Source organism: Trachurus trachurus (genome assembly GCF_905171665.1).
Source record: "Trachurus trachurus genome assembly, chromosome: 13".
NCBI classification, from domain to species: domain Eukaryota; kingdom Metazoa; phylum Chordata; class Actinopteri; order Carangiformes; family Carangidae; genus Trachurus; species Trachurus trachurus.
This window is the reverse complement of record NC_139892.1, coordinates 14,149,441-14,162,390: the sequence shown is the minus strand read 5'-3', so window position 1 is coordinate 14,162,390 and position 12,950 is coordinate 14,149,441. Positions and strand designations below refer to the sequence as shown.

Here is a 12,950-nt window from a genome sequence, read left to right as displayed (position 1 = left end):
TCAGTTTCCCAAGATTGTCAGTGCTGTGGATTTTATTTGTCTATTTATGTCCAAGCTGAAGATGTTTACCAAGAGCTCGAACTGCATGAGTCACTGGTCACATAGTGAAGCCGACTCTATCAGTGCAAAATAAACTTTACCATCATTTTCATTTTAGCAGTACAAATATGGATGTGTACAACTTCTAACATTTAAAGGAATAGTTTGACAATATCGGAAATGCGCTTTTTGGTCAAGTTCAAACCACCTGATACAGTAACTCCCTGAAAACAAATGTGACATGTTAGTTTATGAGCTTCAGATATACTACAGGGCAGATTTTTGATAGAGATTTCCTGTTTCTAGTCTTCACGCTAAGCTAAGCTAACATGTTCCCCACAGGTAAAATTACTAGGGGCCGACCGATTATCGGCATGGCAGATAATATCGGCCGGTATTCAGCAGTTTTTTCGATAATCGGTAGCCTATTGGCCGCTTTTTCACCGATAACCAATAAAATAAATGTATTTTTAAACATGCTCCTTTAGCTTTAATTCTGCTGTCTCTTTGCCTGAAGTCACAACTCTTAGCTGTGTAACAAAACAATGTCCCACCCACTGAACAAAAGGTGTTTTTAAGGTGTTTTTATCACAGATTTTCACAGTGTAGAAAGAAGAAACAGTTAAATGTATTCGGTCTGATCTCAGGTGTGTCATGCTAAATTCTGACACCACAATTTACTGCAAATGTCATTGTTAATATCGGTTATCAGTTTCCTTGATTACTAATAATCGGTATCGACCCTGAAAAAAACAGTCGATTCCTAATCTATACTGTAATTTTATCTTTACATCAGAGACTTGATCATCATCTGTCTTGTCCCAGTTTTCCAGGTGGTGGTGGTGCTACTGTATCTCAGTATGTTACTGGGACTCTATGTGATGCCTCTCTACATCGACTCCCCCTGCATCATGGAGCCCTCCACCCTCAAACCACGTCCCGATGTTATTGGTCACCAGGGAGCGCCCATGGTAAGTCAGCTGGCCTTCATCATTCAGTCAGAAGAAGATGGGCAAATGAAATGCAAGACTCAGGCGTTTATGTTTAGGTACACTTTGAGCCACCTCACATTTGCTCCACATAGAAACGAGCCATAACGCAGCCAGAGCGCCAAGGACCGCTCCATTCTGCTTTGGAGAAGGCCGAGGAGAAACTGTGCAGCCTTTCATAGATATTTGTCCACCTTATTTTTCACTCATTTCTCTCCTCCTGCTCTTCCCTGAGCTATTCTAGTCTATTAATGACCTTGTGGTCCGGCAACTGAAAATAGTCCACAAACATTGCGCAGTCGGAGCCTGGAGCTCTGGCTGCCGTGTGTATGTGCAGGAATATATTTTCTCTTTCTGGAAAACGCGGAGACAACTGTTACTTCTGCAGCTGGATGCGAGAGATGTTTTTGCTTGTTGATTTCTGGCGATGAGCTTCTCTGCTGCCTCTTCACCTTTTCAGCTGCACCGCCGCCTCTCTCTCACAGATCAGATCAGATTATAGGCTCCACTACAGTGTTTAAGTGCCTGTGGGTCAAGTGTGCATTAGTGGTTTACGTTAATATGGCGCATGCACACTACAGCACATTTTCATTGTTCATATCTGATTCATGGGCTTGGATTAACTTCATCGCGTCCAAGCGTTTACCTGGAAAGAGATTTATGGACTTGGCACAGTAGGCCGCTGTGTATTGTGCAATCCATCCAAGGAAAAGGAGTTTCTTGTTTTTCATTACAGTTGCTCACACACTCAAAAACACACACACCCTGCCTTTCTGTGGTATTTGTGTAAAGCGATCGATCCTTACAGAGGAATCTAAAATTAGGAGTGGCTTTGGGAGCCTGCAAGAAACTCCCGATGGAGGGGAGGAGGGGGAGGAGGGGGAGGAGGCTGAGGAGGGGGAAGGGTCACATGGCTGGGCTCAGTTTTCCAGGCGAAACCTGTATTGATTGTAGCATCATTCCTATCCTGTGGTTCCCAGCCTAACTCGCATGGTCTCACAGGAAAAGTGCGCAAGTAATGTATTACCTATTGGCTTTGTATCGATCACAACCTTGACTTGAAGAGTTAAATGGCGAAAAGACAATTGCGTCCTGTTTTCCTTTCATGACGTTTGTTTATGATTAGCAAAATGAGTCACTCACATCTGTGATAAACCACATTAATGAGAATTTGTAAAAAATAACCTACTGTGTTTGTGTTTCCAGCTTGCTCCAGAGAACACCTTGTGGTCCTTCCAGCGAGCTTTGCAGATGAACGTCACGGGGCTGGAGGCTGACGTTGCTATCAGGTGACAAAACACACACTCACTCATAAATATACTCTACATAAATTTCAATAAAGCACAATGAAAAAGCCAAAAAAGTACAGGTTATTTCAATTCAAATTCAATTCAAAAGTACTTTATTATTCCGTTAGGAACTTCGTTGCGGAAGGACATCAAAAGTGCAGGTGCAAAACAACGATCCACGCATCCCTACATACCACAGACATACCCAACACAATAATAATACACATTCCTACAACCACACATAAGTACAAGTACTCGCAGCAAAGGTTAATTTTTTTAATTTTTTTTAATATTATATTTAGTTTTTTCAACCCTGGTCTCCCTTAAAGAAAAATCTTAACCAAATTCAGGATTAGCTCATATACCCACCAAGAGAATAAATAATGAAGCAATTATGTATTATTCATATGACGTACTGTATATTATTCATAAATTAATTCGAAATCAGAAAAAACAGTGACTCAACAACACACAGTCATGATATTAACCGGCACAGAACGGGCTCGAGCGTCACAACAGCAGATCAGTGTATCAGCAGTCAGTCAGTAGATGGAGGCATGATGACATCACCGACGTAATGGGAGGTGACAGGCCGAGCCAGGCAAGACCAAGACACACTGGAGGAGGAGGAAAGAGGAAGTGGGGAGGGTGGATGTAGCAGTGGCCATGGAAGGAGTGAGAGAGGGGGTGGGTTTACATGTTTACTCATGCATGTGCAGTGATGGAGGATGAGTGATTGTGTTAAGTGGGGGAGTGTTTCTGAGTTGGAGCAGGTTGCGTGTTTGTGGGCGGGGCCGGTGTTTTGTATCTGTACAGTAGCGTGTTTCCGGTTATCGTCACTCTGGTTTCTTGCATCTTAACAAACTGCAGACTCTTTTATTGTGTTAGCAACCACTTTGGCGCCGTGTGTGCGCGTGTGTGTGTGCAATGCATGAGTGTGCGCTGACTATGTTCCCAGTCCTGTCCTAAGAGAGGTGAGTGCATGTGTGATTAGTGCAGGCCGCTGACAGGTAAGCTCCTGACTGTGCTGAGTAATTAGACTTGATGACAACCAGAGCGACAGTGAGACTCCAGTCTTGCAGCAAACCAGACACACACACATCCAGTACACACACAAACACATTCACACACACACCTGCCCCTGTTTCCTTTGCATCTATTTTGTGTTTGTTTTCTTTTCTCTAATTCATAAATTTGCGGAATTAACAGTTCACAAATGCTAATGTTAAAACAGGAAATTTTGTTTCTCTTGGCGAAAGATTTGAATAACAAATATTGAGAAACGGGGACGTTGCCATGGTTATGTCAGGATAACAACCTGACATGAACTCAAAAAAAATGGAGCTCATTTGCTATTCAAATATTAAGCAGCAGCTTTTTTCCCATAAAAAAAAAACAACAAAAAAAAAAAACCCTGACCGCCTGTTGTTTCCTCTGTCGCCCTTTGTCTTTTGCTGTCGTTCGACATGATTTCAAACTCTGAGCTGCACATGAAGTGACCTGTGGTGATACCTTCGAGTGCTTTCTGGTTGTAAACAGACCCTCATTTTGAAGTCTTATAAAGCCGTGAGTGACAGCGGTGGGTTTATTCTGTGTCACTGGGGTTTCAGGAGTTCATACAGATAAAGGCTGCTGCCCAACTTTGAACATTAATCCTCATTAATGTGAAGCAGAAATTATTAATGTCTCTATAATTAAAGCATTCATGACAGTAACAGATAATCCATGAAAGGGGTGAGTGGTGAAGTCGCTACGTCAGAGACATTAAAATTAAAAATAAAAAACCTCCGGCCAATCAAAATGAAGGATCCTATGTGTCCATTGCAAAATGATGGACACGGGAACATTGGTCTATTATTCATTTGTTCTGTCTATACTCTGATCACCAGTGTGGATGGAGTGCCTTTCCTAATGCATGACCGCACCCTGCGGAGGACCACAGACGTAGACAAGGTTTTTCCAGACAGACGGATGCACGAAGCCTCATTCTTCAACTGGACGGATCTGCAGCAGCTCAACGCAGGACAGTGGTTCCTTAAGGTAGTTCTTGGCCTCAGTCTAATGAGGACTAAATTTCTGGGATTATGTTGAAGCCATCTCATCTCTTCTCTCAGCGTGACGTGCAGCGATGTGTGATAAAGGTCATTATCCCACTGAGTCATGAGTGCTGCTCTCTCATTGATCCTTCGTGATGTCCTCTGGTTTCATCCGAGTACTGAGATCCAATGTTAGATGGTAGAGAGAGATAGTGGGTCAGGGTCAAACAGCGCTACAGAATATTTTTGTCTGTTTCAACCTGTTTTGGAGTAACATACCAGAGTGGGGCCAAACAGGATCAAAATACACTGGCAAACAAGGCATGAAAATAAACACTGGCCTGTCCGGGTGCCCAGTTATTCTTCCCTGCGTGGCTCCATATGGGAGTGCAACATCTACAAGAAATGGAAAACTGAGCTACTCTGTTTGTTGTTGTATTCCTACATAGTCATCACCTGCGTCTGCTTTTATCCTCTTCCTCTGTTACTGAGGAAGAGAATCTGGATCCATTTGTTGCCAGATGCAGTGCTGAGCCTCTTTGCTGTGCTTCACTTCAATCCTTAGGGTGTTTACTCAAGTCATGTATTTCTACTCTTTAATCGGTCTACTTGCTTAAAGGGATAGTTCAACATTTTGGCAAATTGGCCCATTGCCATAATCCCTATAGTTTTAAGAGTAGGTTCGTTACCTTTAATTGTCGGTGCAAGCTATTTTTAGAACGGCGGAGCAGAGCTGCAAGCTCCTCAGAGCTACACTACAGAGGCTAATGGGATTTCTTGGTTTCCCTCATCAAACTCAACAAATACACAATCCAACAACTCCAAAACGCTCTGGTGGACAAGCTGTGACCTGCACATTCACCACGCTATGAGATAATAACAGAACGTTACCAGACAGAGTTGTTTTGGAGGTAAATTCATGCAAAACAGCTGATGCGCGTTCCCGTCGGGGGCAGTTTTTCAGCAAGCAGTCTCTGCATCGAAAACAACTCTGTCTCGTAATGTTCCATTATTATCTCATAGCGTGGTGAATGTGCAGGTCACAACTTGTCCACCAGAGCGTTTTGGAGTTGTTGGATTGTGTATTTGATGAGTTTGATGAGGGAAACCAAGAAATCCCATTAGCCTCCGTAGCGTAGCTCTGCGCAGTTTGCGGCTCTGCTCTGCCGTTCTAAAAATAGCTTGCACCGACAATTAAAGGTAACAAACCTACTGCTATGACTATAGGGATTATGGCAATGGGCCAATTTGCCAAAATGTTGAACTATTCCTTTAAAGACTAATGTGTCAAATATCTCTAAAATGTAGTTCTGTCTACGTCTTCCATTCTCATTTTGCATTTTTAAATGTCTTTGTTAAATATTTTTCTTCTGGAGCTTATAGTATGTGAGATCACATTACTCTGTGAAGACACTTGGCTGTTTCTGCTGTGTCAGTGTTTGAATGTGCATTACCTTCTCCCCTCTCTCTTTCATGTGCATTACCTTCTCCCCTCTCTCTTTCAGTCTATTTACACTGCATGTGTGCATATTGAGACTGGATATTGTATTTAAAGGAAAGCCTTATTGTTGCCATGTAGATACTCACCGTCAGTGCCCCAAGCATGTTACCTCATATGGCCTGATTGTATAATAAGTGTCATTAAAATAATTTTTGAGTCTGACAAGTGAAGTGAAGCACATCGTGTTCAAGCTCAATAAGCGTCATCTGATCATCTTCTCCTGTGTGTTTTGATGAGCAGTGAGGGAGCGCTCAAGCGGGAAAAGAAAGAAAGAAAATGTGGGAAAAACATTCCACTATTTTTATTTCCTGTAGGCGTTGTCAGAACCGTTCACATTACCACTGGGATGGATGCGTTTATTCAAAGCACCTATTAGGATTGTGGATGCATAGGCATTTTTTCCTTCAGCTTCCCAAGAGCACATTGTTATTGCTTTGTAGAAATTGTGTTTTAAACAGTTAAATGTGTGATAATCCTCACGCTGCTCTGCCCCTCGGTTGCAGGATGACCCCTTCTGGATGGTGCACACCCTGTCCCAGCATGAGAAGGATCTGATTGCCAACCAGAGTGTGTGCAGCCTTGAGCAGCTTCTGAGGCTGGCCTCCTATCATAACAGCACAGTGGTTTTCAGGCTCAGGAGACCTCCCCCGGACCACCCCTGCTACGACAGCTGGATCAACGATACTCTGCAAGCTGTGCAGCAATCTGGGGTTCCTCAGAGCCTGGTAGGTGTAGAAGAGCTGAACACGGAGATCACATGATATCTGTTTGTTTATTAAACACATCTCACGTGAATAGGACAGCTATATACATTGATGCTACTCTTCCAGACGAAGGGCAGATATCGTTCCCTGTAACTTTATTAAAGGGATAGTTCAACATTTTGGCAAATTGGCCCATTGCCATAATCCCTATAGTTTTAGGAGTAGTTTCGTTACCTTTAATTGTCGGTGCAAGCTATTTTTAGAACAGCGGAGCAGAGCAGTGAGCTGCTCAGAGCTACGCTACGGAGGCTCATCGGATTTCTTGATTTCAGTCATCGAACTCATCGAATACACAATCCAACAACTCCAAAATGCTCTGGTGGACAAGTTGTGACCTGCACATTCACCACGCTATGAGATAATAACAGAACGTTACCAGACAGAGCTGTTTTAGAGGTAAATGCAGAGACTAGTTGCTGAAAAACTGCCCCCGACGGGAATGCGCATCAGTGGTTTTGCATGAATTTACCTCTAAAACAACTCTGTCTGGTAACGTTCTGTTATTATCTCATAACGTGGTGAATGTGCAGGTCACAACTTGTCCACCAGAGCGTCTTGGAGTTGTTGGATTGTGTATTTGATGAGTTCGATGACTGAAATCAAGAAATCCGATGAGCCTTTCCCTTTAACATTGATGACACATGGTTTCATAGAAACAAGTGTAACTGAATGTTTGTGCTGTGAGCAGGTGATGTGGACTCCAGATGAGCACCGGGCTCAGGTGAGACAGCTGGCTCCTGGTCTGATCCAGACCTCAGTGGAGAAACTGAGTCCTCAAAGTCTCCATCAGTCGGGCATCAGCAGGCTGCTGCTCAGATACAACCAGGCCAGCACACAGGACATCAGGTAGGAACAACACGCACTTATCACAACACTCACATTATATGTATCTCATAATACTATTTCTATTTCTAAATGCGTGTGATTTGGTTTCAGTAACTTCTCCGAGAGCCACATCAACCTCACCCTCTACACTGTCAACGAGCCGTGGCTGTACTCGGTGCTCTGGTGCAGCGGGGTGTCATCGGTGTCCTCCGAGGCCTCGCATATCCTCAGAAAGGTGCCTTACCCCATCTGGCTCATGGTAAGGAGGATCCATCACACACTCTATAGATGTTTTCTTCTCACTTTATCTGTCTGGCTTTCATTAACTGGTCACAGAGCACAATTTCTTTTTAAACACAAAAACTGCTCTGGTTCTATACTTTACCTCACTTATAGAAGGAAAAACTTAAACCTAAATTGAACTAGTGTTTACATTAAAGTAGCAAACTTGTTTTTTAATATGCTACATTCCATATGTGTTGTTTACAGTTCATATGTCTTTGCGCAGGCTATAATCTTATTGTCAGGAGGGTTTGATGTGCCCCCTCAGCCGGTCTCCTCTCCGCTTGCTGCACCTCCTCCACATGAATAAATTGGATTTTACTGAGTCATATCAATAAGGGACCTTAGCTTTCAACAGAGCTCATCTACTGTGTTTATTCCCTGTATTGAACACACTATCCTATTACTTTGCAACACTCATCTGAGGCCCCGGCACAGTAGGAAGCGACTCGCACCATCATTTTGGCAAATCCTTTAGAGGATGACTCGTCTCCGAAAACCTCTCATTGTGAGCAGGCAGCACCCACACTGTGCCTCTCTCTGGTGTCGTTTCACTTCCCTCGTCTGCGCGGTGGGCCAGCCAGCCTGGCCCCCACCCCCCAACCCCCCGTCTGTGCCACCATACGGGAACTCTGCATGATAACATGTAGATGTGACCCCGGCCCCCTGCTGTGGTTCAGGCAGAGTCTGGGGCTGTCGGGCATCGGCAGTCTATTAATTTAAACAGTGGATCTACGACGTCAAACATAATCTTCCATTGGACGTTAATTAGGGCAGTGGGAGTGAATATTTATCATGACGCTATCAGTTATCTAGGCCAGTTTTTATTTTTATTGGTACTTATTCATTTAAAAGTCATTTGAATATCAACAAATATATTATTTATGGTGAATATGCTGATGCCAGAGATCTAAAATTGTAGCTTTATTTGAATTATGAGTATTTATATGGGATTTCAAGACTGTTGAGATGTTTAGAGACTGTATTGTTGACGTACAGCGCCACCAAGTGGTGGATCTTGCCATAACATTTGATGAAGGCCAGAAAAAGGACTTGCCATAATGTTGTGTGTGTGTGTGTGTGTTCTGTGTGTGTGTGTGTGTGTTCTGTGTGTGTGTGTGTGTGTGTGTGTGTGTGTGTGTGTGTGTGTGTGTGTGTGTGTGTGTGTGTGTGTGTGTGTGTGTGTGTGTGTGTGTGTGTGTGTGTGTGTGTGTGTGTGTGTGTGTGTGTGTGTGTGTGTGTGTGTGTGTGTGTGTGTGTGTGTGTGTGTGTGTGTGTGTGTGTGTGTGTGTGTGTGTGTGTGTGTGTGTGTGTGTGTGTGTGTGTGTGTGTGTGTGTGTGTGTGTGTGTGTGTTTCCAGAGACCACATGGATACTGCCTGATGTGGGTGTCTGCAGACCTCATCTCCTTTGCTGTAGTCATAGGAATATTCATTTTCCAGAAGTAAGTACAGTCGCACCGTGATGTAACTGTAGTCAGATCACTAGAGTGAGTGATTACGCAAGAGTTGGTGTTTCTCCATTTTTCTGCCGGTGAATGAGGAGGGAAATAAATGATGCTCTTGTTGTGTGTGTCTGTGTGTCCTGTTGCGCTCACTGTGCCTGCAGTGTTTGGGTGTGTGTGTGTGTGGTTTCATTATGATTCAGCTATAATGACCTTGAAATGAGAGGCTTACAAGTACACACAATTAGTTACTAGGAACATCATTATTATTATTATTATTGTAATGTGGTTGTATAAGCTGCTGTCATGATGATGTGTCTCTGCTGTGTGTGTGTGTGTGTGTCTCTCCGTCCACCTCTACCTGGTCACAAACCAGCGGTGACAGAGAAGATGTACTTTTGTTATGAGCATGTCCTCTCCTAGCTCAAGTGTATGAACCACTCACACCCTCCAGTGTCTCTCTCTTCCTCTGCTGGAGCGTGTGGTATTGTGTCTCACACAGATGGCCCGCCCTCCTGTTGTTTCTGGGATGAGGGGAAGACTTGATATATTTTGTTTTGTTTTGTTCTGCTTGTTTTCCACGCTCGGGTGCAGGTTTGCTCTGCCCAGTCGAGCTCTACAGTCGCTTCTGCCGGCTTCTGAACTGACCTCTCTTGTCTCCTGCCTTCTTTTTGTCCTTTTTTGTCCTTTTCGCCTCTCCTTCCTTCCTTCCTTCCTTCCTCCTCCTCCTCGTCCTCTCTCCTCTGCCTGATGTGCATGCTCTTCTCCTCCTCCTCTGCTGCATTCTGGCATCTTCTCTCAGCTATCACATGATCAGGTAACTGGGTCACCTATCTGACCCAAAGTCTTTTCTCTCTTTTCACCCTCTTTCTGTCTTTCACAGTCTGTACCCATCGTTGTTTTGTCTGAAGCTTTCTTTGCCATATCTGTCCTAAATTTCCATCCTGTCCTTTTTTCATTATTTCTTTCTTTCTCTGCTCTCTTTTTGGATCTCCATCTGAATTTTCGCTCCACCTAACTTCTACTGTCTTTCTATGTTTATTTTCGCTCTCTCACTTCTCTGTGTTTCACCTGAATCGTTGTAAAGCACTGCTGCCTCTTTCCTCTGGAGGGAAGAGCTCACGTCTTTATCCCTGTGGACTGAACTAAAATGAACGCTTTCCACCCACACAGCAAAAAAAAAAAAAAAAACCCACAGCATTAAGTCCCCAGCGAGATTTTAAATTTATTATCTGTCTCATTAAGCCAAACGACTAAGCATCCAAAATGAACTACGGATATGCCTTCATCAGGGGGAAGTGCCTCAGGATTGGCTTTTATTGATGCTGATGAACTAAAGCCTCGCTTGTCTGCATTTCTGTTCCTGAATGCCTCTGTGCATTAGTCACCGCTTTTATTGTGACTAATGCTCTTCTCTTAAGTTAATCGAAAATCAAGGCCGTTCATTAAAATAAGGACCTCGTTTTCACATACAGGAAATGACTTCCTCTGCCTTGACTGATATGCTAATCTGAGGGAGCCAACTGAGCACAGTGGTTTCACAGAATAGAGGAAAAATATCCTTGAGATTAATCACATGGTATTTTCAGTAATAGAGCACATGCAGGAGAAATGTATTATATTCAATCAAATGAAGATTAAAAGATAGTTTGTTTTTGCTTTGTACACACAATAAAATAATATTTATGACTAGTTTTCATTTCAATTTCTAATAAGTCTTCATTTATAATTACTGTATACAGTGTACATTGCTTTAATAATGGTTAATGAGTAATTTCATGCTTAATACTAATGCTCAGTAAATCAATTAAAGAGCAACTGAAGAGTTGCCAGGCTGCAAAAATAACTTTGATTTGGCAACATGACCACCAGCACTAAAAAAGGATCAATGCCAAAATTAATTTCACAGATGAATGGGCTTTTATTGAAGGTTACTCTCATTTTAGCTAATTTATTATCAAATACAGAGGATATACAAGACACAACCTGGCAACCCAAACCTTGTTGTTTAGAAAATGGCTTATAAATGATTTATGGAGCATAGTTTATATAAACACTATTAGCCAGTAATAAAGCCATTAGGTACAGCCTATAGATAAGAAAGTGGCAGTCATATGTTACTGCTCATTTCAAAACTGTCTACAGTATAAACTGTATTCACTAAATAACTCTTCAGTGTTTTATTTTGTTTACGCATAAAGTAGCATTCTGTAACTTCAGTTTCCTCAAAGTATGTTTTCATCATAAAACACAGCCAGGTAATGGACATTAACTCCCTAGTTCCACCTTAAAATTAAGACGTTCTTCTTGTACGGACCAGAACTTGACCCTAGACTGCATGTTTTTGCGAGCAGAGGCAGCAGTATTCAGTGATACCCGTGTTGTTTCTCGTGGTGGTGGTTTCTGACCTGACATGTGACCCCGCAGGTATCGGATGAGCGGCATGCGCAGCTACAACCCCGAGCAGATCATGCTGAGCGCCGCGGTCAGGAGGTCCAGCCGAGACATGAGCGTCATGAAGGAGAAACTTATCTTTTCTGGTAAGCGCCGTCGCACACAGATGTAAAGAGACGACGTGCACATGTTTGCTACTAGCCTGTGATGTTTTTTAGTGTGGTGGTGTTGTTGTTGTTGCTGTTGTTGTTGTTTATTTGGGCTCCTGAACTCAAGAACAAATAAATTTCTTTGTTAAAAAAATAATAATCAATAAACCAAACTGCTAAAATTCAATTTTTTTAAAGGGATAGCTCAATATTTTGGCCAATTGGCCCATTGCCATAATCCCTATAGTCATAGCAGTAGGTTCGTTACGTTAAACTGTCGGTGCAAGCTGTTTTTAGAACGGCAGAGCAGAGCCGCATAGCTCTGAGCAGCTCGCGGCTCTGCTCCGCCGTTCTAAAAATAGCTTGCACCGACAATGAAAGGTAATGAACCTACTGCTATGACTATAGTGATTATGGCAATGGGCCAATTTGCCAAAATGTTGAACTATCCCTTTAAAAAAATAATAATCAATAAATCAAACTGCTAAAATTCACTTTTTTTAACTTAAAGACAAGGAATGAGTCTTCTTGAGTTTCAGGTTCTCCACTAGCACGTCACTCCATCCCAGCATGCACCTGTTTGAGTATCTATGAATGTTGTCGCTCCTCCTCTTCTTCCTCTTCCTCCTCCTCCTCCTCCTCCTCCTCTGTTCCCTGTTGAAGGTCAGCCCCAGTAGCCGCCTGCCTCCTCCATCCTTCGTGTGTGATGATCACCACCTCCTGTCCATCCTACCTCCTCTCCATCTCCTCCGCCAGCAGCGACTTCTTCCTTTTCATTCCATGCATCCATTGCATCCCTCGTTACCTGCCACCTCTCTGCCTCCTCTGCCCCCTCTCCCCCACCTTCATCCATGACTTCATGCACCACATCCCCCTCTCCCACCCATCCACCCACATTCCTCCCAGTGGAGACAACGTTGTGTGTAGGGGAGCTTATAGACTCCCCCCAGTCAGTCTAGACAGCCACTAGTGCTGGGGGTGAAAGGTAAGTCCACATCCGTGTCAGCTCTTTGTTCTCTCCATCATTTTCTCCATTATTTGGTTAAATTTACACTTTTATTCCTCCTCTTTTCTTTTTTCTTTTTTTACATTATCTCTTAACCCTCCTGTTGTCCTCCTGGGTCAAGGAAGCAAGGAAGGAGGGAAGGACAAAGGGAAAGATGGGAGGAAAGAGGGAAGGGAAAAGGGAAGGAAAGAAAGATGAGGGAGGGAACAGATTGTGTCAATTGGGTCAAAAAG

The 12,950-nt window shown here is 43.2% G+C and overlaps 1 protein-coding gene across 2 annotated transcripts in view; it reads left to right on the top strand.

Annotated features, from left to right (window-relative positions):
- The window catches only part of gdpd5b (glycerophosphodiester phosphodiesterase domain containing 5b), a 52,069-nt gene that overhangs the window by 37,127 nt on the left and 1,992 nt on the right, over positions 1 to 12,950 (top strand). The window contains exons 8-16 of one of the 2 annotated variants that reach the window (XR_014595846.1): positions 865 to 1,010; positions 2,235 to 2,317; positions 4,207 to 4,357; positions 6,358 to 6,579; positions 7,307 to 7,464; positions 7,555 to 7,702; positions 9,086 to 9,168; positions 11,596 to 11,708; positions 12,375 to 12,696. Coding sequence is in view for 1 of the 2 variants with exons in the window: in XM_083984869.1 (XP_083840995.1) it covers positions 865 to 1,010; positions 2,235 to 2,317; positions 4,207 to 4,357; positions 6,358 to 6,579; positions 7,307 to 7,464; positions 7,555 to 7,702; positions 9,086 to 9,168; positions 11,596 to 11,708 (1,104 nt within the window). In the remaining variant the exon portion in view is untranslated. The remainder of the gene's footprint in view (positions 1 to 864; positions 1,011 to 2,234; positions 2,318 to 4,206; positions 4,358 to 6,357; positions 6,580 to 7,306; positions 7,465 to 7,554; positions 7,703 to 9,085; positions 9,169 to 11,595; positions 11,709 to 12,374; positions 12,697 to 12,950) is intronic. The other variant, XM_083984869.1, reaches the window with a different exon arrangement.